This window comes from Manacus candei, unplaced genomic scaffold (assembly GCF_025592945.1).
Source record: "Manacus candei isolate 608988 ecotype Guabito, Panama unplaced genomic scaffold, ASM2559294v1 h1tg000073l, whole genome shotgun sequence".
NCBI classification, from domain to species: Eukaryota; Metazoa; Chordata; class Aves; order Passeriformes; family Pipridae; genus Manacus; species Manacus candei.
Window position 1 is genome coordinate 5,025,950 of NW_026138121.1, and position 18,149 is coordinate 5,044,098.

At 56.5% G+C, this 18,149-nt stretch overlaps 2 protein-coding genes and 1 long non-coding RNA gene across 3 annotated transcripts; 2 read left to right on the forward strand and 1 right to left on the reverse strand.

The window, feature by feature from the left end:
• Window positions 1-13: 13 nt before the first annotated feature.
• TIMM17A (translocase of inner mitochondrial membrane 17A) lies at window positions 14-8,884 on the forward strand. Its single transcript, XM_051808796.1, has 6 exons — window positions 14-115; window positions 4,036-4,135; window positions 5,518-5,581; window positions 6,542-6,670; window positions 7,173-7,283; window positions 8,608-8,884. The coding sequence occupies exons 1-6, from the start codon at window positions 90-92 to the stop codon at window positions 8,676-8,678; spliced, it is 501 nt and encodes a 166-aa protein (XP_051664756.1). The 5' UTR covers window positions 14-89; the 3' UTR covers window positions 8,679-8,884.
• Window positions 122-3,258, forward strand: LOC127480571 (uncharacterized). The gene is made up of 2 exons (XR_007907954.1): window positions 122-589; window positions 652-3,258. It is a non-coding gene; the product is annotated as an uncharacterized LOC127480571 (long non-coding RNA).
• A 1,049-nt stretch (window positions 8,885-9,933) lies between the features above and the next one.
• ADIPOR1 (adiponectin receptor 1) lies at window positions 9,934-17,210 on the reverse strand. The gene is made up of 8 exons (XM_051808772.1): window positions 17,149-17,210; window positions 16,834-17,041; window positions 15,653-15,772; window positions 14,599-14,770; window positions 13,554-13,740; window positions 12,635-12,822; window positions 11,143-11,336; window positions 9,934-10,635 (listed from the first exon to the last, which is right to left on the reverse strand). Exons 2-8 carry the CDS (start codon window positions 16,987-16,989, stop codon window positions 10,507-10,509), a joined length of 1,146 nt encoding a protein of 381 aa, XP_051664732.1. The 5' UTR covers window positions 16,990-17,041; window positions 17,149-17,210; the 3' UTR covers window positions 9,934-10,506.
• Window positions 17,211-18,149: the final 939 nt, after the last annotated feature.

The following is an 18,149-nucleotide window of genomic DNA, read 5'->3' on the forward strand; positions in this document are numbered from 1 at the left end:
TCCCCTCGGTCCCGCCCCGCGCTCTCCATTGGGCGGCGCTGGGCGGGCTCAGCCAATGGCGCGCGGGGAGGCGGCGGGGCCGGGGCAAGATGGAGGAGTACGCGAGGGAGCCCTGGTGAGGAGCGGGGGGGGAGCGGAGCGGGCCCGGGATCGGGCCTGGGACCGGGATTGGGATCACGAGCGAGCCCGGGAGTAGGATCGGGCCCGGGAAGGGGCGGGAGCCGCTCGCTGTGCTGGGGGCGGGTGTGACCTTGGCGGAGCCCCCTGAGGGAGGCGGCGGCGGCGGCCGCGGGTGCCGGGCAGGTCGGAGCCCGCCTCTGCCGAGCCCCGCGGAGCCGCCGGAGCTCCCGGGGGAACCGGCGGGACCCGCGACCCGAGCGGCTCAGGGGCCTGGGGGGGCCGCGGCGGGCGGTGCTTTGGGCCCTGCGCCCTCCCCCGGCCCCGGCACCGCCCCCGGCCGGCCCGCGGCCGCCCCTCGTGCTCAGTGCCCTCCTCATCCTCAGCCCCTTCATCCTCAGCCCCGCCCCTCGTGCTCAGTGCCCTCCTCATCCTCAGCCCCTTCATCCTCAACCCCTCAGCCCCGCCCCTCGTGCTCAGTGCCCTCCTCATCCTCAGCCCCTTCATCCTCAACCCCCCTCAGCCTCCCCTAAGTCTTTTTTCGTCCTCGGCCCGCTCATCCTCAGTCCCCCCAACCTCCTCCTGGTCCTCATTGCCCCCCTCAGCCTCAGCCCCCCCCCTCCACAGCACTGCTTCATCCTCAGCCTCCCCTCATCCCCCAGCTCCCCCAGCCCTCCTGAGCCCCCCAGCCCTCCCTGGCAGTTCGGTGCTGTCCCTGTGGACTTCCACAGCCACGTCAGTGGCAGCTCAGAGGTTTTATTTGCAGCAATAAAAGGTTTAAATGCAAACTCGGGCTCAGGGTTACAGAGTCCTGAGCAGCTTTATCAGCATGGGAAGGGACCTGGGACAAGGGGTGGAGGGACAGGACAAGAGGAATGGCTTCCCACTGCCAGAAGGAGGGTTAGATGGGATATTGGGAAGGAATCCTTCCCTGGGAGGGGCTGGGATGGAATTTCCAGGGAAGCTGCGGCTGTCCCATGCCTGGAAGTGTCCAAGGCCAGGTCGGAGCAGCCTGTGATGGTGGGAGATGTCCCTGCCCATGGGATGGGATTTAAGGTCCCTTCCCACCCAAACCATCCTGGAATTCCATGGTTGCGCTCAGCTCTGCAAACAGAGACCTGGGGCTGTTCTTGAGGCTTTTCCCAAACTTTACCAGTCACTCTGTTACCACGTGTTAACTTTCTCCATGAGAGTCAACCCCGGCCTTTCCACAGCACAAATTCTGGGACACGAGCAAAATAAATTGTGTTTATTGATAGTTTGCCGTGGGCTCCAGCTAATCCCAGAATCCCGAGGTTGGAAAAGCCCTCCCAGCCCATCGAGTCCGAGCTGCGCCCGATCCCAGCCCAGAGCACTGAGTGCCACATCCTTGGACACCTCCAGGGAGGGGGACTCCAAACTTCCCTGGGCAGCCCATTCCAGTGCCTGACCACCTTTTCCATGAGGAAATTCCTCCTGATGTCCATCCTGAGCTTCCCCTGGCATGGGCTGAGGCTTCTCCCTTACCCTACTGCTGTGTGGGGCTGTCGAGGTCCCCTGTGTCCTGTCCCTTTATCCAACTCCAGCAGCTGCTCTACCTGGGCTCAGGCTGCTTCCCTGGGGAGAAAAGTCCCCTTTGTTTATCTAGACTCCGATCCCAGTAGTTTTCCAGCTCTTTGGAGAGCTGCAGGATTCCCTGGGGCTTGGAGGGATAAATGGAGTCGTGGCCTCTGCCCTGCTGTCTCTGAGCAATCCCTGGTGCCGTGAGGAGCAGGAACCCGACCTCATCCCCCACATCCCTTCCCTGCAGAGTCAGGGGAACAATTCCCTGTAACATTAGGCTTGGAGAGAAGTGGTAAATTAATAATGGAATAATCTCTTTTCCTCTCCTCTGCTCCTTCAGCAGGTCAGGCAGTGCTTGGGCTTGGCAGGGCTGTGGGTCAGCCCTGAGGGAGGGGGCTATGCTGGCATCAAAGAGGGGCTCTCTCCTTTAAAAGCTGCTCAGGCTTGGGGAGGAGTTTAAGATGAAAATGAAGAACCCAAAAGGCAACAGCTGATGAGGTTAAAGAGGGGAGGAGTGGAGCCTTCCATGATTGGGGGGCTCGTTAATGAGGCTCGTTAATGAGTGATTTGGTTAATTGGAATGCCATGACTTTGTGGGTAAGAGAAGCCCATTCCACATAATCCATTTAGATTTCCAAAAGGCCTTTTAAGGAGATCACTGAGTTAAGGAAGGGGGAGAGTTGGGGTGAGATGTTTTATTCGTAACAGAGGAGATCAAAACCTGCACTGGGAGACCTGAGAACAAAACAGCAGAAAATCCCTGGGAAGGAACACTTGAGTTGCTTTTCATCTTGGCATCTCTGACAGCAGTGTGCCTGGAACCTTTTCCTGGGCATTAAGAGCAGGAAGGAGAGGAAGGAAAATAAACTGAATTACTGAATTTGGTCGGGGTGGAGGGGGTCGTGAGGAGGTGAGATGGGATGAGAGCAGGGCACAGAAACAGAACGGGAGGAAGGATAAAATCCATGGGGTGGGGATGGGATCTGGATGGGGGTGGTACTGGGGACAAGCCAGGGTGCCCAAGCCAAGTGTCCCCTGTGCCCACAGGAGTGCCCTGGGTCAGGGGTGCAGGGAGGGAGAGATCCCAAAGTAGGTCATGGGCAGGAGGAGGGACTGCAAATCAGAGTGTGTTTGCAGGGAAAAAACACCCTGGGACAAAGTCTGCAGGACGGGGGGCTGGGACAGAGGAGAGGTTTGTCACTGCTCAGCCCTTCCTCGGCCTCAGCCCCTCCTCATCTACAGCCTTCCCTCATCCAGGGACTCCCATCATCATCCTCAGTTCCCCCCCATCCTCAGCCCCCTCCTCATCCTCACCCCCTCCTCGCTGGGTGCTCTGGAGGAGGGTTGGGGTCCGTGTCCCCACGGGCAGGAGCTGTGGGGATCCTCAGGGACACCCCTATTCCCAGAGAAACCAGAAATCCCTGATCCTGCCGTGGGGGTCACCTTTGGGACCCTGACTGGTGTTGGAGCTGAGCTTTCCTGCATTTCCTGACTCTTGGCAGTGCAGGAGTTAAACCCCCCCGTGCTGGGCTGGAACATTTGGCTGCAGGATGAAAAAAACCCCAAGGAGTTTGTTATTTTGTGCTCTGGGATCACCCAGGGACAACAGGGGTTATTGGCAGCTTAGGCCTGGCCTAGTGTAGGAGCTGGGTTTAGTGTCACAAGGCTCAGGTGCTGGGCAGAGGTTCTGAGCACCAAACTGAGACTCACCTGCCAGGGCTGATGGTGTTCCCAGCAGGAAGGGGCTCCTGTGCAGGATTCTGGAGCAGGAGTTGTGGCTGCTGCTCCTCTGGGAGCTGTGTTTGGTGGGAATGGACTTCAAGGATCCAGGATGCACCAGGAAAAACCGTCCCAGCCTAACAAAGCTGGCTTGGGAGTCTCAGTTAAATAAGCAGAGCTGATGAGAAGTGTGAGGGATTCACACGTCTTTCTTCAAGGACGTTGGAATCTCAGGGAATTTGACCCTTCAGTTTTCCATAGAACAGGACAAGAGTGGGATCAGGGAATGTGATGGACGTAGGGCAGAGCTGGAATTCTGCACTTTTCTATGATGGAAACATGTCTCTGTCTTGTGTGGGTAGTGGGGAAAAGTTCAGGAGTGTGGGAAATTCTGGATATTGGATCCTTCCTGCTCCAGGGACGTTGGAAGGGGGGATGAAATGGCAAAGTTGGGTTGGTTTGCTGCAGTATTCCCTGGGTTTTGTTGGATGTGGGGCAGTGTTTGCTGCAGTGTGCCCTAGGTTCTGTTGGAATTGGGGCGGATCTCCACCCCAGTCCCGGCAGGGCCTGGGCGCTGCCCTGTCCCAGTCCTTTCCCAGGCTGGCATTCCCCATTCCCAGACTGACATTCCCCATTCCCACCCCGTTGTTCCCGCAGTCCCTGGAGGATCGTGGATGACTGCGGAGGGGCCTTCACCATGGGGGCCATCGGAGGGGGGATCTTCCAGGCCATCAAGGGCTTCCGGAATTCTCCAGTGGTGAGTGAAGTCCTACCCTTCCCAGGGAATGTGGGAGCCAAGGGGAAGGGGGAACATCAGGGGATGGGGCTGATCCATGACCTTAATCCAGGCCAGGAGGGGCTGTCCCGGCTCAGGGTCCCATCTCCTGGCTCAGAGCTCTGCCTCCCCTGGACAATTCCTTAGTTACCCTTATTCAGTCAGGACCAGTTTTTGTACCATTTTAACTTGTTTTATTTAATCCTTACCATTTTATCACCATTTTATTACCATTTTTTATTTAATCCATACCATTTTATTAACACTTTTTATTTAATCATTACCATTATATTACCAATTTTTATTTAATCCATACCATTTTTTTACCATTTTTATTTACTCCTTACCATTTTTGTTACCATTTCATTAACAATTTTTATTTAATCCTTACCATTTTATCACAATTTTTAATTTAATTGTTACCATTTTATTACCATTTCTTATTTAATCCTTACCAATTTTGTTCCCATTTCATTAACAATCCTTTAAATCTCATGGAAATGGGGGGAAATGTGTTCAACTGTAACTCTGGCACATTTGATGCTGGGCTCTGCAAGGCTCAGCTCCGGGTTTAAAGCTCAGGAACAAGAACTGAATATCCCAACTGAACGCCCGAGTTTGGGACAGGTGGTTGGATTGCTGGGAAAACGGGAATGGGGAACAAAACCGAAGACATGAATAAAAAAACCAATGAAAGAGATGGAAAAACAAGAGCCGAAAATGTGGTTTAATGTGGTTTTACTGCCCCTTCTGGTCCCCACCTGGGCTCCGTATCCTCCCTGGAGCCTGGAATCGCTGCTGTGCCTGCCGGGAATGTGGGATTGCACAGATAACTGGGAATGGGGTTGGGTTGGGATCGCTGCTGTGCCTGCTGGGAATGTGGGATTGCACCGATAACTGGGAATGGGGTTGGGTTGGGATCACTGCTGTGCCTGCCGGGAATGTGGGATTGCACCGATAACTGGGAATGGGGTTGGGATCTCTCAGTGGAGCCTGGAATTACTCCTGTGCCTGCCGGGAATGTGGGATTGCCCCGATAACTGGGAATGGGGTTGGGTTGGGATCGCTGCCTGTGCCTGCCGGGAATGTGGGATTGCCCCGATAACTGGGAATGGGGTTGGGTTGGGATCACTGCTGTGCCTGCCGGGAATGTGGGATTGCACCGATAGCTGGGAATGGGGTTGGGATCTCTCAGCGGAGCCTGGAATTACTCCTGTGCCTGCTGGGAATGTGGGATTGCACCGATAACTGGGAATGGGGTTGGGTTGGGATCGCTGCCTGTGCCTGCTGGGAATGTGGGATTGCACCGATAACTGGGAATGGGGTGGGATCTCCCGAGTTTACTGGGGTGTTTCTCTCTGCAGGGCGTGAGCCACCGGCTGAGGGGCAGCCTGACCGCCGTCAGGACCAGGGCACCGCAGCTCGGGGGTAATTAGTGAAGGGGTTAATTGGCAGTGCACTGGAATACCTGAGTTCGGGAATTGGAGTTAGTAAATTAAATTTATCTAATGAGTTAATGGAAATTGCATTTAAATACCCAAGTTCGGGAATTTGATCTATTAAATTAAATTCATTTAATGAGTTAATTTAAATTGCGTTTAAATAACCAAGCCTGGAAATTTGATTTATTACATTAAATTAATTTAATTCATCGTTGATTAACATATAATTAATTAGTAATTATTATTTAATAATATTTAGTAGCTAATATTACTATTTAATAAAATTCATTTAATTAATTCCCTAGTTTCCCAGGGAATTAAATTAATTTAATGAATTTATTTAAATTTCATTTAAATAACCAAGTTTGGGAATTTAATTTATTTAATTAATTTTTATTTAATTAAATTACTTAATTCATTTAATTAATTTATGTGATTTGTTATTAATTAATATATAATCAATAAATAATATTTAATAGTTAATAGCAATTAATAATTGATAAATAATATAATTAATTTAATTAATTCAATTATTTCCCTGTTTTCCCAGGGAATTAAATTAATTTAATGAATTGATTTAAATTTAATTTAAATTTCTGAGGTTGGGAATTTAATTCATTAAACTAAATTAATTTAATGAGTTAATTTAAATTACATTTAAATTCCCAACTTTGGGAATTTAATTTATTCAATAAATTAAATTAATTAATTTAATGAATTAATTTAAATTTCATTTATGTTCCTGGGTTAATTATGTGTGGGGAGCAATCCCTGGAATGACAGGGTGGGAATTCCCCCTTTTCCAGTGATTTTACCTGCTCCGGGTGGGTTGGGGGCTGCATTCCCTGGTTTATGGGGGAAACATTCCTTGGTTTCCAAGGAGGCATTCCCTGGTTTCCGGGGTGCCATTCCCGGGTTTCCCCCCCAATCCCGGCTGTTTGCACAGGGAGCTTTGCCGTGTGGGGAGGGCTCTTCTCCATGATCGACTGCAGCATGGTCCGGGTGAGGGGCAAGGAGGATCCCTGGAATTCCATCACCAGCGGAGCCCTGACCGGAGCCATTTTGGCCGCACGGAGTAAGAAACTGGGAAAATCCCTCAAAACCCCCAAACATCCCAGTTCCCGTGGCAGGGTGTGGGACACCCTCACTGGGATCTGCTGCCCACTGGAAAATCACCCAAGACTTCCCTGCTGGGCTTAGGAAAGGAATTCCTGGGTTCCCAAAGGTTCCTGGTGTTCCTGGGAGGGGGGAGTTGCCCAGGAATTATCCCTTAATGAATCCCTGAATTGATGGGAAGTCACTGCTCCAAGTCTGCTTTTGGGAGAGATCCAATTGCACAGGGAGGGAGGGGAGGGGCTGGGATGGAATTCCCAGAGAAGCTGTGGCTGCCCCATCCCTGGAAGTGCCCGAGGCCAGGCTGGAGCAGCCTGGGATGGTGAGAGGTGTCCCTGCCCAGGGCAGGGGTGGGACTGGATGGGATTTGAGGTCCCTTCCCGCCCAAAGCAGGATTTTGGGAATGTCTAACATGGAACCACTGCAGCCAAAAGTCCAAGGTGTGTTTGTGCTTCCCATTCCAGACGGGCCCGTGGCCATGGTGGGATCCGCTGCCATGGGAGGGATTCTCCTGGCGCTCATCGAGGGAGCGGGAATTCTGCTGACGAGATTCGCCTCCACCCAGTTCCCCAACGGTGAGGAGCCGGCACAGGGGAACCCAGGGATCGGCCTCTTCCAGCCAGCACTCGTATCCCAGAGGGAATCTGGCAGTTCCTGGGGCTCTGGAAAGCCAGGGAGACCCTTGGGATATCATTGGCTCCTTCTGGGTTGCTCCAAGCCCCATCCAACCTGATCGGGGGCACTTCCAGGGAAGGGGCAGCCACAGCTTCTCTGGGAATTCCATCCCAGCCCCTTCCCACTCTCCCAGCCAGGAATTCCTTCCCAGTATTCCATCCAACCCTCTGGCAGTGGGAAGCCATTCCCTGTGTCCTGTCCCTCCATCCCTTGTCCCCAGTCCCTCTCAAGCTCTCCTGGAGACCCTTTAGGCCCTACCAGGGGCTCCGAGGTCTCCCTGGAGCCTTCTCTTCTCCAGGGGAACATTCCCAACTCTGCCAGCCTGGCTCCAGAATACATTTTGGCAGCCCAGGGAAAGTTTTGGAAGCCCAGAGCAGGTCCTGGCAGCCCAGGGAAGGTCCTGGCAGCGCGGGTGTGGGAGCCCCAGGTGCAGGAGCTGATAAGGTCCTGGCAGACCCACATAACCCATTTCCAGGAAGGCTGAGGGGTTTTCCTTTCCCTGAACTTCAAAACCCACATTCCTTTTTTTTTCCCCAAATAAAACAAGAGCTGGGGTGTCAGTTGGGTTGGTGACTGTGGAAAATCCTAAATATCTCTGTCAGAGAATCCCAGGATGGTTTGGGTTGGAGGGACCTTCAGTCCCATCCAGTCCCACCCCTGCCCCAGGCAGGGCCACCTCCCACTATCCCAGGCTGCTCCCAGGTTTCCCAGCAGGGAGAGGGAACCCTTTCTAGGCCCCTCAGTGCCCTGGAGGTGCCCTCAACCCCTCTGAGAAGGTTTGACCCCAGGGATAAAGGAACCACTGGAATGGAACAATTGTGGATTCAGCTTCCCAACCCAGTGCTGGGGGGAGCAACTGCCAGAGGGTTAGATGGGATTTTGGGAAGGAATTCCTCCCTGTAAGGGTGGGGAGGGGCTGAGATAGAATTCCCAAAAAAGCTGTGGCTGCCCCATCCCTGGGAGTGTCCAGGGCCAGGTTGGAGCAGCCTGGGATGGTGGGAGGTGTCCCTGCCCGGGGCAGGGGTGGGACTGGATGGGATTTGAGGTCCCTTCCCACCCAAACCATTCCAGGATTCTGTGAAACCTCTTGACAGTCTTTGTGAAACTCAAACCAGGCTGGGATTGGGGATTAATTTCCAGGGGGATTTATCTGAACCAACCCACTGTTTGCAGGAGGAATCTCCTGCCTTTTGGGATTGATTTGCTTCTCCTCTCCCTCTCCAGGCCCGCAGTTGTCCGAGGATCCCTCCCAGCTCCAGCCCCCCCCGTTCAGCAACTATCAACAGTACCAGTGAGGGGCCTGGGAGCCCCAGGATGGGATGGGATGTCCCTGCTGGAGCTCCAGAATGGGATGTCCCTCCCCTCCCCCTCCCAGGAACACCTGCAGCACTTCCCAGAGCTCAGGAGAACTTTTAGGAGATGACAAATCTATTTATTCCCAATAATTCCCATCTGTAATGTTACACATGGGCTGGAATTACAAGGAGGTTTGAGACATGGAGCACACGGAGTCTTGTCATCCTTGGGACGCTGGAGTGAAAGTCTTGGAGTCTCCTCTGGGATGTGGCACCTGCAGCTGGAATTTCAGCCTGGATTTGGGGTGTGGGGCTAGAGGGGGAAGTGTTGCACCTTCATTCCTGCTGCCAGCACAGCCTCAGCTTCCACTGGGATCCCAATTCCAGCACCTGCTCCTGGCTTTGTCCCAACTCCTGCCGGGGAGGCCCTTCCCTGCTGCAGCAGTTACAGTCCCTGCCCCATCCAGGTTTGCCAGGGCAATTCCTGACCTGGGTTAGTCCCTGCTGATCCTTGCCAGGGGCTGATCCAACATCCTGAAAGCCTCAAGGAACATCGGAGCGACTTTGTGGCTTCTCCTCTGCCCAGGGAGGAGCAAACGGAGCCAGAGCTGAGAATGGGAAAACTGAGTGGTGTTGGACCCTGGGAATGTTGGCAGAGAGTTGGACAAAGTGTGTGAGATCCTGCTCATCCTGTGTCCTCCAGAGGGACACTCCCTCCCTCCTGCCTGCCCCACAGCCAGCCCAGGACTCCAGGGCTCGGCTCTCATCCCTTGGAGCTGGGACAGGGCTGCAGGATCAGCTGGGCTCAGCCTGGGTAGGACAGAGATGCAGGATTAGTCAGGCTCAGCCCAGGTGGCACAGGGCCAGGGGCACAGTGGCCGTGGTGGCCTTGCCCACGCTCGTCCCTCAGCCCTGCCACAAGCAGTGGCCTTCAGCTGCCTGAGCTGGGCTCTACTGAGCTGGGCTCTGCCCCTCAGTGGTCTCTGAGCCCCACTCAGGGCCCTGCCCAGGCTGTGCCCCCTCCTGCCCCTGATCCCAGAAGGAATTTCCCCAAGGCTGCCCCAGCCAGGGGGGTTTTCCCACCCCATCCCCACCACAACCCCCCAGAATTCCCAGTTAATCCCAGTTTATTGGCTCAGTCCAGACCCCCCTGCCCCACTCTGGGGGTGCCGGAGCCCCCCACGCCCCTTGAGCAGCTGCTTCTGTCCCCCCCCAGGGGGTGGCACAGAAAGGGTGACGCAGTGACGGGCCCGGGTGACACTGATCCAGTGACCTTTTATTGTCTCTACAGCAGCTCTGAGTCCCAGACCAGCCCCCCCTGCCCCTCCTGGCCGAGGGGCTGCCTTTAAAGCTCGGTTTAAATATTAAATACCCTCCTTTCTCTTTACATGGTCAAGGAAAAAAACAAACCGAAAAAAAGGACAATTAAAACATTTTAAATTACACACTCTGTGCCCCGGGAGCTGCCCTGGGAGCCGCAGAATTCCCAGGGGGATATGTGGGGTCGGTGAGGGGCGGGATGTGCTCGGCTGGGCAGGAACAGCAGCTGCTCCCTGTGCTGGGGGAGCCCCCAGTGCAGCTAAACCCGGCCTGGGGGAGCCCCCAAACCCCCCCAGACCCCACTGGGGGAGGGGGTGAAGATTTGGTCGATGACTTTCCTAAAGGATTTCTCCATTTCTTTTAAAAAAAAAACAAACCCAAAGAACAACAAAAAAACCCCACCAGCAACCCCCAAACCCAGTTTTTGAGTCTTCCTTGGATCTGAGCAAAGACAAAAAGAGTTTAAAAAGCACTTGAGGAAAGCTTGGACTAAAAGCAGGCGGTGCCCTCAGAGCAGGGAGTCATCTGTGCACCCCCCTTCCAGCCCGTAGCGGAATTCCTGCAGGTTGGACACCCCGTAGAAGTGGACAAAGGCTGCGGCCACCACCAGCACGTGGAAGATCTGATGGGACTGGAACTGGGGGAGAGAAGTCCTTTAGAGCAGAGCAAATCCCCTGTTTCCAACCCAAATTTAACCCACTTTCCACCAATTTCACCATTTTCCTCTCCAAATCCTCTGATTTTCCTCCAATTTCCTCTGTTTTCCCCCAATTTTTGCCCGACTTCCCCAGGTGAGATCTCCCCAAAAAGGGACACAGAAACACCAGGACCTCCTTCTCCTCCCCCTCACTGCTCTGGGACAGGGACACAGGGACAGGGGACACAGGGACAGGGACACAGGGACAGGTGGCACAGAGATGCAGGAACTGTGGTGGCACGAGGCCTGTGCTGGCACAGGGACAGGAGTCACAGGGGGCACCAGGAGCTGCTCCTCGCTGCCCCAGGACTGTCCCATCCCACTCTCCCAGCGCCGTCCCTACCCCCCCCGACCCCCCAGTGCCCCCCTCAATGCCCCCCTCCCGGCCCAGCTCTGCCCCCTGTGCCCCCCCCAGCCCCCCCGTGTGCCCCCCAGCCCCCGACTCACCCAGATGTCAAACTTGCCCGGGAAGAAGCGCTCGGGCACGCGGGCGGCGTAGAGGGCGGCGCCCGTGATGTACATGACGGCCATGAGGAAGAACCAGCCCATCTGCCCCACCGTGGTGGCCTTCACGAAGCCCTCGGCGATGGTGAAGTGCAGGGTGGGCACCACCCCGCTCAGCCCCAGCCCCAGGAACACCCCTGGGTGCCCAGGGCGGCGTCAAGGCACGGCCCCGGCACCCCCAGCCCCCATCCCGTGCCAGGGAACCTCCTCCCGGGGGAGATCCCTCTCCTCCAGAGTCCTAGAATGGCCCAGCTGGGAGGGACCCCCGAGGGCCAAGGGCAGCTCCAGCCCCAACAACCCCCCCTGTCCCTGAGAGTGTTGGCCAAGCGCTCCCTGGACCTCTCCAGACACTCTCTGAACTCCTCCAAACTCTCCTCCAACTTCCCCAAACATTCTCTGAACTTCTCCAAACGCTCCTTGGACTCCTCCAAACACTCTCTGAACTTCTCCAAACTCTCCTCCAACTTCCCCAAACATTCTTTGAACTTCTCCAAACGTTCCTCAGACTTTTCCAAACTCTCCTTGAGCTTCTCCAAACACTCCTTTGAATTTGGCCAAATGCTCCTTGAACTTCTCCAAACGTTCCTCAAACTTCCCCAAACGCTCCTTGACTTTATTCAAGGATGAAGTGCAGCTCCAGACCCTGCACAGGACCAGACCCAACAACCCCCCCCATCCCTGAGAGCGTTGGCCAAACGCTCCTTGGCTTTGGCCAGATGTTCCTCAAACTTCTCCAGACATTCCCTGGACTTCTCCAAACTCTCCCTGAACTTCTCCAAATGCTCCCTGACCTTGGCCACTCCTTCTGGCACTGATCCTTCCTCAAACAGGGATCTAGAACTCCCCAATCCCTCCATCTTCCCCCCAGTTTTCCCCCAAATTTCCCCAATTTCTCCCTAATTTCCTCCACTTTCCCCCCAATTTCCCCCATAATTCCCCCAATCCCTCCATCTCTCCCTAATTTCCCCCCAAATTTCCCCATTCCCCCTGATTTCCTCCATTTTCCCTCTAAAATTTCCCCAATTTCCCCCAATCCCTCCATCTTTCCCCCAATTTCCCCCCAAGTTTCCTCAATTTCTCCCTGATTTCCTCCATATTCCCCCCCAAATTTCCCCAATTTCCCCCAATCCCTCCATCTTTCCCCTATTTTCCCCCCATTCCCCCATTCCCATTCCCCACTCCCCACACCCCATTCCCCATTTGACACTCCCATTCCCCATTCCCATTCCCCACTCCCCCACACCCCATTCCCATTCCCCATTCCCCTTCCCCCCTCTCCCATTCCCATTCCCACTCCCCACACCCTATTTCCCATTTCCATTCCCCACTCCCCCATTCCCATTCCCACTCCCCACACCCTATTTCCCATTTCCATTCCCCACTCCCCCATTCCCATTCCCCATTCCTCACACCCCATTCCCACCCCCATTCCCACCTGCCCGGGTCTGCCGGTGCTTGGGGGTGGCGAATCGGTCCCACTGGGCCACGATGATGGCAGAGATTCCCAGGACACAGACGATGGAGAGGTAGATGAGCCTCGGCTGGGGGGAGCAGTAGAAGGAGTAGTAGAGCCAGGGCACGAAGCTGCCCATGATCAGCAGCGCGATTCCCGAGTAATCCAACCTGGAACGGCACAGGGAACTCCCCTGGAGCCACCGGCACTGGGAGAGGGGGAATGGGGGGTGGGTCCCACTGGGATGGGGGGCCTGGGAATGTCAGGAGGGATCTGGAGACTCCAACGCCCCAGATTTATGCCCATGGATTTCTGCTCCTGCTCTGAGGACCCATCCCAGCGCTGAGACGTGTCCCCAGAGAACACTAGGACACTCCGACGGGTCTGCCCTGCATCCCACGGGATCTCAGGGGGTGGTGCCGAGGGATGGGCAGCATTCCCAGCACAGCAGCACCCTGGGAATGCCAGGAACAGGCTGGGAGGAGCAGGGTCCCACTGAGCCTGTGCCCCTGGGATTAGAGAGGCTGTTCCTTGGGATTACAGAGCCTGTTTCCTTGGGAGCACAGGATTCTATTCCCTTGGGAGCCAGAATCCTGTTCCCTTGGGAACCATGTTCCTGTTCCCTTGGGAGCACAGGCTGTTCTCTTGGGAACCATGTTCCTATTCCCTTGGGAGCAGAGGATGTTCCGGTGGGAGCTGAAGGGTCCCACACCTTTCCCACCCCCCTGAGGCCCCTGATCCAGCACATTCCAGGTGTTCAGGCCCAGGGCAGATTCCCAGGACCCAGCTGTGCTTCCCCTCAGCTCCAGCTGGATTGGGTGACCAGCCCGGCTCCCAAGGCTCAAACATTAGGAAGAGGAGGTGCCGTGGGAAGCCAGAGGCTCCCGGGGGCCGCACTCACTTGGAGAAGGTGCGGGAGACCTTCTCGGAGTGGCAGTAGACGGTGTGGAAGAGCCAGGAGAAGCTGAGGCAGAGCACGGCCCCCAGGAAGAACATCCCGAACACGACCTTCTCCTGCAGCGGCGCCATGAAGTACATGTTGGGCCGCAGCATGGTCAGGATTCCCAGGCACAGGAACAGCAGGAACCCTGTGGAGCGCCCAGGAATTCAGCACAGCCGCCGGGAATGGCCCGGGATGGATCCCAGGGGAGCTCGGAATCCATCCCGAGGGCTGGGCCCAGCACAGGTTCCTGGGCTGGGGCAGCGCCAGGCCCAGGGCAAAGAGCATCCCTGTGTTCCGTGGGATCCTGGAATGCCACACTGCTGCGGGCTGGAGGGACCTCAAATCCCATCCCATCCCAGCCCTGCGCTGGGCAGGGACACCTCCCACTATCCCAGGCTGTTCCAGCCTGCCCTTGGACACTTCCAGGGATGAGGCATCCTCTAGGAATTCCATCCCAGCCCCTCACCACCCTCCTAGCCAAGAATTCCTTCCCAATATCCCATCTATCCCTGCCCTCTGGTAGTGGGAAGCCATTCCCTGTGTCCTGTCCCTCCATCCCTTGTCCCCAGTCCCTCTCCAGCTCTCCTGGAGCCCCTTTAGGCCCTGCCAGGAGCTCCAAGGTGTTCCTGGAGCCTTCTCTTCTCCAGGGGAACATTCCCAGCTCTCCCAGCCTGGCTCCAGAGCAGAGGGGCTCCAGAATCCTGGAATCCCAGGATGGTTTGCATTGGAGGGACCTTAAAGCTGAACCTCCAGCTCTCCCAGCCTGGCTCCACAGCAAGGGCTCTCCAGCCTTGGAGCATCTCTGTGGCCTCCTCTGGAGCAATTTCAGAGGAACATCCTCTGAGATTTCCCCAGTTTTCCCAGTTTTCCTCATCCCACCACGGAGAAGGAGCCGAGCCTCAGCTGGGGGGGGCTGTGGGAGCTCCGCGTGGGCTCAGGACCCCCCAGGCCCCCCCCAGGCCCCTTGAGGGCCCCCCCAGGTCCCCTCAGCCCCCCCAGTCACCCAGCAGGTGTGTCCAGATGTTGCCGGTCTCGGTGTGGATGCGGAAGATGCTGCGGAAGCAGGCGCGGAAGGAGGGCATGGGGGGCCGGTGGCCGTGCAGGAGGTAATCATTGTCCTTGAGCCAGTCGGGCAGCACGTCATAGGGGATCACCCGCCAGCGCCCCTCCCACACCTGCAACATCCCGGGAATGATCCTGGGAATGTCACAGGGGATCACCCGCCAGCGCCCCTCCCACACCTGCAACATCCCGGGAATGATCCTGGGAATGTCACAGGGGATCACCCGCCAGCGCCCCTCCCACACCTGCAACATCCCGGGAATGGCGCCGGAAAGGGCCCGGGGGCTCCGGGGACACTGAGCTGGGGGATCCAGCCCGGGAGTGCTGGGGAGCCAGAACTCGCCCAGAACTGAGAGCCCTGCCCACAGCCCACCCCACAGCCTGCCCCACATCTGTCCCACCCCACAGCCTGCCCCACATCTGTCCCACAGCCCACCCCACATCTGCCCCACATCCCTCCTCACATCCCACCTCACATCTGTCCCCACCTCCCTCCCCACAGAGCACAGGGAGTGATTCCTGGTCCCTCCAAGGAGTGATTCCTAGGGAGTGTCTCTCCGCCCCACGCCCAGGGAGTGATTCCCAGTTCCCTCCAGGGAGTAATTCCTGGTCCTCCCACTGAGTGATTCCCAGCCCCCCCTGGGATTCAGGGACAGTTCCCACTCTCAGCTTTAACCCTTCCACACCCCCAGGTCCATTCCCTGCAGTGGGAATTCCCATTCCCAGGCTCTCCCTGGGGTGTGCTGGAGCCACTGGGATTGGGTGACTCCCAGTCCCATCCAGCTCCACAGGGACATTGGGATTGCTCCCAGTGCTCATCCAGCCTGGATCCCCCCCATCCCAACCATCCCCTTCCCACAGCATTCCCAGGGGATCTCTGGGAGCAGCCCAGTAGGGTTGGATCCCATTGTGCCTCTGCAGAGCTTTATCCCAGCCCTGGGATTGGGGAATGTGCTCCAAATGCAGGGATGGGGGATCCCTGTGGATTCCAGTACCTTGTACACGAACTCTTCCATCTTTTCCATGGCATGATGAGCCTGGAGGGGCAGGGTCAGCACTCGGACCACCTCCTCCTCCTCCTCCTCCCGTGCCGCCGGGCACGGCGGCTCCTCAGCCTGCGGGGACAGGGAGCCTTAGGATTCACTCCTGGCCTTGGGAATCACTCCTGCCCCCAGAAACGAATCATTCCTGCCCCTGGGAAAAGAATCATTCCTGTCCCTGGGAATCATTCCTGCTCCTGGGAGGAAACCGTTCCTGCCACCAAGAGGGAATCATTCCTGCCCCTGGGAACCATTCCAGCTCCTGTGAGGGAATCATTCCTGCCTCTGGGAACTCCTGGGGTCCATCCTCCCGCGAGGGTGAGGCAGGACCCGGGGTCACCCCCCACTTACGCAACTCCTGACCCATCCCGGGCGGGCTAATCCCAGATTCTTCTTGTCGGAAGGCGGGATTACCGCGGGATTTGCATCCCTGCAACCAGCGCTGGATCGGCCGAGCCGGGAAATCCCACCCTGATCCCAGGAAACCCGACCGGGAAACCCGACCCTGCTCCCGGGAACCCCGATCGGGAATCCTGGCCCTGCCCAAGGAAACTCGACCCTCCCCCCGGGAATCCTGACCCTGCTCCTGGGAACCCCGACCGGGAACCCCGACCGGGAACCCTGACCCCCCGGGAATCCTGACCCTCCCCCCGGACCTGGGAACGCTTCGGGTCCTGCTCTCCTGCTGTGCTGGGAATGAGTTTAGGATGTGATTCCCAGCGCTGTGGGACTGCTGGGGCACTGGGATCACCCCGGGAACACCCAGCACAGACACAGGGATCCCGGTGCCATCCCCATCCCGGGATATCCCGATGCCATCCCCATCCCGGGATATCCCGATGCCATCCCCATTCCGGGTGCCACGCCCATCCCGGGATATCCCGGTGCCATCCCCATCCCGGGATATCCCGGTGCCATCCCATTCCATCCCTGCCCGGCTCTGAGCCGGGACCAGCTCAAAAAAAGACCCGGACCCGCCCCGCCATCTGCCCGCGGGATCCCGGTGCCTCCCGATCCCGGTGCCTCCCGATCCCGGTGCCCCCCGATCCCGGTGCCCCCCGATCCTGCTCCGATCCCGGTGATCCCGGTCCCGGCCATCCTCCGCCCGGGCTGCCCCGTCCCCTCGGGTCTCTCACACTGGTGGCTCCGGCGGCTCCTCGCTCCCCCTTCTCCTCCAGGAGCGGCCCCAGCTCGGCGAGCTCCAGGTGCGCCCGTTCCCGTTCCCGCTCCCGCTCCCGTCCAGCAGCCGCCGCCGCGCTGCCCGCGCCGGGCGGGGCCTTTCGGGACGCCATGGGCGCGGCGGCGGCTCCGCTGCGGCTCCGTGCGCGTCCTTCTGCCGCCGCTCTGGGGGGAGAGACACCGAGTTACGGCCCCGGGGCCGGGCCGTGCCCGGGGGAACTCCCGGCACTCGGGGCCGCCCCGTCACCCCCGGAGCGCCCGGGCCCCCTCACCGGCCGCTACATCCCCGGAACGACGCTATGAGGGGAACGGGAACGCCCGCCCACCGCGCCACGCTCCGCCGCGCCGCACGCTGATTGGTCATACCTGCTGCCAGTCACTCCGTAGTCCCGCCTTTCTAGCGCTATGATTGGACACTCCTACCGTCTCTCTCGCTGTGATCCCGCCCCCGCGCGCGTTGATTGGTGGAGCCTCACAGCTGGAGGGGTAGAAGGAGGGGGAGACGCTCTGGCCGCGCCGCGCGGCTTTGTTGTCCTCGCGCTCGGCTGCCCCCTGGCGGCGAGGAGGCCGCATTAGGCGGGCGGGTCCGTGGAAACTTGAACTCTTTAAAGATTTAATTTTTTACCGCTGAAAGCTTTAATTCTTTACCTCTTTTGGGGGAAATTTTAACTGTATAAAACATTTAAATTTTTTTACCCATAAAATCTTTAATTTTTTACCATTTGTGGGCGAGTTCATGGAAATTTTAACTCTATAAAACATTTAAATTTTTTTACCCATAAAATCTTTAATTTTTTACCATTTGTGGGCGAGTTCATGGAAATTTTAACTCTATAAAACATTTAAATTTTTTTACCCATAAAATCTTTAATTTTTTACCATTTGTGGGCGAGTTCATGGAAATTTTAACTCTATAAGACATTTAAATGTTTATGCCTAAAAGCTTTAAATTTTTACCCCTTGAGGGGGAAATTTTAAGTGTATAAATTACTCAGGTTTTTTTGCCTCTAATTCCTCTCTTCTCCTCCAACCCCACGGCTTTAAATTCCTCATCTTCCCAAAATTCCTCGTCTTTCCTACTCCACACGTTTAAATTCCTCCTCTTTCCCTCCCCACAGGTCTAAATTCCTTGTCTTTCCCAAAATTCCTTCTCTTTCCCTCCCCACAGGTTTAAATTCCTCCTCACAGGTCTTTCTCAAAATTCCTTGTCTTTCCCACCCCACAGGTTTCAATTTCTTGTCTTTCCAATAATTCCTCATCTTTCCTGAAATTC

Coding starts and splice junctions, on each gene's coding strand:
- TIMM17A (XM_051808796.1), top strand. CDS start 90: ATGGAGGAGTACGCGAGGGAGCCCTG. Junction 116..4,035: donor GAGTACGCGAGGGAGCCCTG/GTGAGGAGCGGG, acceptor TTGTTCCCGCAG/TCCCTGGAGGATCGTGGATG. Junction 4,136..5,517: donor GCTTCCGGAATTCTCCAGTG/GTGAGTGAAGTC, acceptor TTCTCTCTGCAG/GGCGTGAGCCACCGGCTGAG.
- ADIPOR1 (XM_051808772.1), bottom strand. CDS start 16,989: ATGGCGTCCCGAAAGGCCCCGCCCGGCGCGGGCAGCGCGGCGGCGGCT. Junction 11,337..12,634: donor GCACCGGCAGACCCGGGCAG/GTGGGAATGGGG, acceptor CTGGGCACCCAG/GGGTGTTCCTGGGGCTGGGG. Junction 10,636..11,142: donor CGGGCAAGTTTGACATCTGG/GTGAGTCGGGGG, acceptor TCTCTCCCCCAG/TTCCAGTCCCATCAGATCTT.